Consider the following 7,071-nt stretch of genomic DNA (forward strand, 5'->3'; position numbering starts at 1 on the left):
GCGATGGCGGTCGACGGGGGACGTACTACAACACGGATGAGTCTGTTGCTATTGCCAGGGCCTGGGACGCGATCACGACGAATGCCACAGTTGGTACGGATCAGACATACGTTTGCTTCTGGAAGGGCGTCCTAACGGTGTACAACGTATTCAAACCACCAGGCACCGTCGAGCGTACACATGGCCAAATCCGGAAGAAGTTCGGCAGGATCACTAGAACCCTCAAGAGGCTCACTGGCATATACGACAACCAAGTCCGCTCTGCAGAGAGCGGCAGCAGCGAAGCCGACATACAAGCGTTGTCGTGTCAGTTGTCCAATACTGAAGGATGACCCAAGTTTGGCTACTGGGAGGAATTCCTCGTTCTGCGGGACTCACCAAAATTCAGGGCCATCTGCGAGGAAGAGCGTGCTCCTGGTGCGACGCGGACAAGACTCGGCAACTACAACAGTAGTAGCGGCTCACGTGCCTTCGACCTGCACGACGATGTTTCGGAGGAGCCCCCTCGTCAATCTCCATGCGCCCATGTCCACAGGGCCAGCATGCCGCAATCCGGGAAGCTAGAACCGCCTCCCAAGTCTCTGCTGCGAGAGCGTCTACATTGCGCCCAACGCCGACACCGACCGCGGCGTTGGCCCATACCCTAGAGGTGCAGGTGATGAAGCAACTTCAGGAGAACTTGTCCTTGTACGAGAAGTCGATCGACCCGGTCACCAAGGGGATGTACTGCGACCATACTGAGACTGAGGTCGAAGTTGGGGTGGCGCGAAAGGTCGGAGGCGGGAGCCGTGGGAGGCAGTGGGGGCGGCGGCAATGAAGGTGGTGAAGAAGAAGTGCTGGACTCTGATGGCGCCACCGAGTAGGCGGCGGTGGCGTCATTTTTTTAGTGTTTTTATAAAATTTTCGTTGTATAATTTTCCCCTATTTATAATACAACGAAGATTTGGTTTGAATTTTTTTTTTTAAATTATCCAATTTTTTTAATTATTACAGTCCAAAATTGTTTGTTCTAGTTAAATTAAAATATACAAAAAAATAAAAAAAATCATTTATTTGTGGCTTGGGCTTGTCCACTAATGTGGTGGCCAAGTTTTTTTTTTTTGCCTGGCCAAGTTTCTTGGCCTTGACCAAGTTTTGGTGGCTTGGGCTTGGGCTTGGGCTTGAGCTCTACTATTGTGGATACCATAATATACTCCATCGGCACTATTAAATGTGTCAAAATATTTCTTTATTTAGACGGTGCTAGTATATTTTTACTACTTTTAAGACGTGGCCTCTATAATTATGAATTCATTCTATTCACAATTATTAGGTCTTTAGCAGTAGTTCCCTTAAAAATTCACATTTCCTCAATTTTCCCTATCACATCAGCATTTCAAATTCCAATCCCAACTATTGCATCAACCCCAAACTGCCCCAACATATTTCCCCATTTTAATCTTTTTTTTAAGGGGTAATGAAAAATGAAATGAGAAGTAGGGTATTTATGGAGTAGAAAGCCTGAGTAATTAAAAAAAATCAAATCTAGTGGGTGGAAACCGCGGTGGAGCGACCCCGCAACCCGTGGCGGAGCCAGGAGCCAAAATCAAATCCTGGCGGAGCCAGGATTTCATTCCTGGGGAGCCCAAATTACTATTATTAAAATTTATTATTCCCTCCGTTTTATAATAGCGGATGCATTTCTTTTCGGCACGAAGATTAAAAAAGTGTGTAATATGTTAAATAAAAAAGGTAGGAAGAAATGTGTTTACTTTAAATAAAGTAGGGAAGAAGAAAAAGTAGAGAGAATAAAGTAAGAGAAAAGAGAAAAATTAGTGAGAAGAAATGTGTTGACTTTTAATAAAAACGGAAATGACTCCACTACTATGAAACATAGGAAAATGACTTAACTGCTATGGAACAGGGGGAGTAATTGTTTTCAGTGTCAATGACGTGGAAAGAGATAGATAATGCGATAAATAATTAGAGGATTAGAAATTAGAGATATAATGACAATGTTAATGTCGACGTCAAAATACTTAAAAACAATATTTTTTTATTATAAAAAGCATAATATTGAAATTAATTTTACTAATTTATATTTTTATGTATTTACGGAATCATAGAGCATATCATTATAATTATGTGTTTATAAAGAACATATCATTGAAATTGATTTTAAATAATATTATATTACATTTTTTTATTTATTTATAGAACTAAAGAAATAGTCTTCAGTCCTAAATTATGAAAATTATTTTTTATACTAAATAAAAAAATAAAACTGTTTACATAAAATTGTTAGTTTCTACGTATAATAGAAAATTAACAAAATTACTAAGAAAATCTAAAAACCTCAAGAATCCAAGAGAAACAGGAAGTTAAGAAAACAATATAGGGAGAGGGGAATCGATCCCAGAAAGGCCTGTCTAAAAACTGCCGTGAAACCCAACTCAGCTAGGCATATACATATTCACCCTATTATAAATATAATATATATAGGAAATATTCGAATGGCTGAGGGGCCCAAGGGCCCCTCTGGCCCCACCGTGGCTCCGCCACTGCCCGCAACAGCGCCGACCAACCCTTGTTCCAGACAACCGAGACCCAGCGGCTGCCGATCCTCAGGTCGGCCGCCGCGTCTAATTTTTTGGCGGTCGCTTGCAATAGTTCCAATAAACTCGCCGAGTGCAGCGGTCGATTTGTGAGTGCTCTTTTAAAACTAATATATAAAAATAAGACTCACGTTCCACTAATTTTTTATACCGAACTTTTTTGAACAAGTCAAACAATTTCTTAAAACCCGCATCAGTCCTGAGATATCATTAGGGGAATACTAGTATCGATTTATTTTATTATCTTATGAACGTCCCCTCGTAGAGAAGCTCATCTTTGGATCCTTCAAGGGTTAAGTACTATTAAGTGACGTTTGATTTTATGGACGAGGCAAGTAAAAGTCAGAGAAGGATTAGCTTATTTGCGTCATTTAGTGATTTATTAAGATTAATTAATGATTGTGTATGATAAATTTGAAAATTATGGCTTGAATGCAAAAAGAAGAGAAAAAGGCATTTGTTTTCAATCGTGCAAAAAATTAAGATTTTCATTCTACATAACCATCAGGATTGAATTCAATTTTACAAACATATACATGTAAACACAAGAGCTATATTATATAGGTGTGCTTTTTTAATCCGAAATCTATTATTAGATATGTTGCGACTGCAGTCACGCATTCCCATTGTCCAAATTAAACAAATTTTCATACACAACCAATCTTTTACTTGATCGAAATGTATAATAAAGTAATACTCTCTGTCGGTGAAATATTGTCCACATTTGCTCCATTTACCAAAAAAAACAATGTGGACAGTATTTTGCAGACGGACCGAAATGGCAAAGATCGACAACATTTCACAGACAGAGGGCTATATAAATTTAGAAGATACTCAAAATATACACCCTTTGAAGGCTTATGTAAGTATACAACAAGCAAGCATGGTTATGAGCTTTTCAGCACTCTATATTAGCGCCTGCAGGGACTGATATATTCACAATTTTTGTGAAGCTCACATTACACATTATCAGAAGCAGAAGCCCTAGGAAGCTTCGATGCACGCTCCGGCATCGGATTATCGGAAAATGCTCTCTTTGCACTCATCTGCAACTACAAATCATGAAATAGATTAATATGTCTTGAGATTTTTCAGTTGGTATGGGGGAAACACTATGATAGGTGCTAACCTTCTCTTCGGCCTGTTGATAGAAGTGCCTCAGAAGAATGTTTTTCGCCTCTGGGACTATAACTGAGATGTCAGAAAAGCAATTGCATGAAACTAGGTCAAGACCATCAAGGAAGATCTTTTGTGACAATCCAACTCACACAATGATTTTCACATCAGAGAAAGGGATGATTATAGATGTGATTTAGGAAAAATGATTTACGGTTATAGGGTTTAGTTATGTTGTAGAAGCTATTTATCATTATCAATTATTGTTTGTCATTGATCAGATTTTCACATATAATCTAATAATCCAATGTCTTTCTCTTCATTGAGATGCATATGAAGTTAATGCTCAAAACCATATTTCTAATTGAAGAGAACAGCAATTGCTAGCAGATGAGCATGTTTCATCAAACTGATAATGAGGAGCAAAGAAAAGTCAAAGGAGAATAAATTAAACGAAGAAATAGAGCTATGTTACCCTGATCAGGCGGAGAGAGGGTGCGATCATGAGTAGGATTATAGGTAACAGGTGTCATTTTCTGAAAGATAACAAGCGATATAGCATCAGGATGTGAAACAGAAAACATTATGTTTCTAATCAAAACTTGCCACAAACAAAAGACGAATCCATGCAGATCTTCACATATAACAACTACAAGGAAACAAATTTTCTCCCACTCCTCATAGATCAGTATAGTTTTGAAATAAATCTAGAATCAAATTAGCTAATGAAGTAGGCAGGTCCACTAGAACTCACGCGTTTAAGATTTGGTGTTTTAGTGGATACCAAAAAGTACTCCGTACATTATTGTTCATTAACATAGACAACGACAAAAATGCTAAGGCCTAAGGGAGTACAACTGCACAAAGGCTTTTCATTTTGTGAAGGTAACCACTCCATAATATCCTACCTTTTATTGCTGTCAACTACTTAAAGTTTAATTGTTGCAAGCATCGTGACGTGTATCTGTTTTTCTACTTATAATAGGCGATGCTTCGACTTCTAAAGTCATTTAATTGTTTCAAGCATCTTGACATGTATATAACTCTTAGCCCGACATGTATGGCATCACATAAGCAAACACAAGAATCTAATAAAAGTAGGAACGGCATAAGAGTGGTGGCAAAGCACAAGGCACAATGTGTTTGCATTTACTCTCTTAATACGACAAATAGGCAACTCCGGCATTTTATAAGCAACAAAAACATCATTTATGGAGCCCAACAAGCCAGCTATTGTTTTTCTCCTTCTTGCCAACAGAATTATTTATAGAATTCCATCATTACATTCTTTAGTTAAAAAGGGTGTAGATATCAATAAAGGTGAAGGCGTTTAACATATCAATCAAGTCTGGAGCAACCATTTGCGAGCAAATGAAGTGCAATGCAGCAATCAGGGCTTTGTAAACTTCGTTACATCCAAAACTAGACGTGTTAATTGTACACGTGTCATTCACTTTATATAGATATGGCTACTGATACTCGTTACACAACAAAATATAGCAGTATCCCTTACAGAGCCGCAGGGAATTCAATACATAAGCATCTCCAACAAGGAGAGGTAAATAAAAGAGGTATATTATCTATTTACCTTCTCATAAAGTGAAATATACCCATCCAAAAAATAATACATTCCAAAGGAAAAAGGTATATAGAAAGGTAAATCAATAAAATAATAGTACAAAATGCATTAGAAAACATAAAGTGTAATACCTTCTCAAATACCTTCCCCTTAGAGAATGGTTTTTCATGAAAAGAAGGCAAATATGGTAGTTATAAGATTTTACCTCTCCACTGATGGAGAGGTAAAGATACCTCTTCAAAATGGGAAAATGTATAATACCTTCTCAAATACCTCTCACCTTGGAGAATGTTTTTTCATGAAAAAAGGTAAATATGGTCGTTACATGATTTTACCTCTCCATTTACCTCTCCCCTTGGAGATGCTAACACCCAAAAACACAACCAACTGCTTCAAATAAACAGAGAAAATCACAGACTGGAGTTCAAACAATCCAATATTCAACAATCTAATGGCTATAAGTAAAAGGAAATGTAAAGAAGAACCTTAGCTGATTACCATTCACTAATTATAGTTATAATTTAAAAAAAATTGAAAATCAATTCTCTTTTACCAGATAGAACAAAAACCCTATTTCGAGAAACCACAACTTAATCCATGAATTTTTCCCACAAGTCATTAATCCTAATATCAAATCACACAAAATCCCCAACCAAACTTTCTACTTCTAACGAATGGGGTCACTTAAAAAGGCAGGATCTCGCAAGAGTTGTTCAAAGAGGGAAATGGGCGTGCAAAAATACAATAAAAAATCAAGCTTGATGGAGAAATAGACTGCATACCGATGGGTTGGAGGGATCATTGGGCTTGAACTGGCTGAAGTTGTGAGGGTCGAGAGAGGGCCAGCTTCCGAGCATTGAATCATCAGCAGAATTATGAATGAGAATTGGAAGGAAGGGAATTAGGCAACACAATCGAGCTGATATCAACGAAACTAATTCATCCTATTTATTTTCCAAGGGTTTGGTTTGTGAAAAATGAAAATGCAGATTCCTCTAGGATTTTAACGATTTTGCTTTTATTAAGTTAATTATTAGGGCTCGTTTGATAAGCTAGTAATACATATTAAATGCATTTTTATTTTGATCATCTATATATATATATATAGATGTATTCATTTTTTTTTATCTTTTATTCTATTGTTCTTTTTAATCTCAGTCCCACAATTTTATCATCCGAATGTTAGATTGATGCTACGTGTCATTTAATAATGCCGATTTTCAGTTGAATAATGCACACCGCCTAATAATGCACCATTATAGTGTAATAATGCAGATTTTCAGTTGAATAATGCACACCGCCTAAATGCACCATTATAGTGTAATAATGCAGATCATCACAACCATCCAATTCAAGGATCCAAGGGCTGTGATCTGATTGAAGCTTTTGACTGAAAAACTATTCATCAAACTTGTAGATAAGTTCGTACACGTAAACCATAAACCGAATAGGCTAAATACTTCTTTTATTATTAGCTAAAATTAATCAAAATATGGATATGTTGGTCGAGTGCAGTTCTTAGATTATTATAAGATAAAGTAATGTGATTACATGATGAAACGTCTACAATACATAATGAATCAATAAGTTTATATTATGGAATTGTTCTACTGAGGGGTGTAGAAAGATGGTTATCCGAGGAATTAAATTTACTACTAGATGAACAAAACATTATATGAGACAAATAAAACATCAATAAACAAAATAACATAAAGAGATCATTCTGTCTAACAAAATATTCATTGCGACGTTAGATAAGTTCATCCTCAAACTATAAAAACA

At 36.8% G+C, this 7,071-nt stretch overlaps 1 protein-coding gene across 4 annotated transcripts; it reads right to left on the reverse strand.

Moving 5' to 3' along the window:
* Positions 1-3,391: 3,391 nt before the first annotated feature.
* LOC121771919 (DET1- and DDB1-associated protein 1) lies at positions 3,392-6,270 on the reverse strand. Of its 4 annotated transcripts, none has more exons than XM_042168816.1 (5): positions 6,072-6,270; positions 5,625-5,676; positions 4,186-4,246; positions 3,724-3,785; positions 3,392-3,640 (listed from the first exon to the last, which is right to left on the reverse strand). In XM_042168816.1, the coding sequence occupies exons 1-5, from the start codon at positions 6,152-6,154 to the stop codon at positions 3,554-3,556; spliced, it is 345 nt and encodes a 114-aa protein (XP_042024750.1). In that variant the 5' UTR covers positions 6,155-6,270; the 3' UTR covers positions 3,392-3,553. The 4 variants fall into 4 exon arrangements, with proteins under 4 accessions (XP_042024750.1, XP_042024749.1, XP_042024747.1 ...); XM_042168815.1 differs by having other exon boundaries at positions 3,392-3,646; XM_042168813.1 differs by lacking the exon at positions 5,625-5,676.
* Positions 6,271-7,071: the final 801 nt, after the last annotated feature.

Source organism: Salvia splendens, chromosome 16 (assembly GCF_004379255.2).
Source record: "Salvia splendens isolate huo1 chromosome 16, SspV2, whole genome shotgun sequence".
In the NCBI taxonomy this organism is placed as follows: domain Eukaryota; kingdom Viridiplantae; phylum Streptophyta; class Magnoliopsida; order Lamiales; family Lamiaceae; genus Salvia; species Salvia splendens.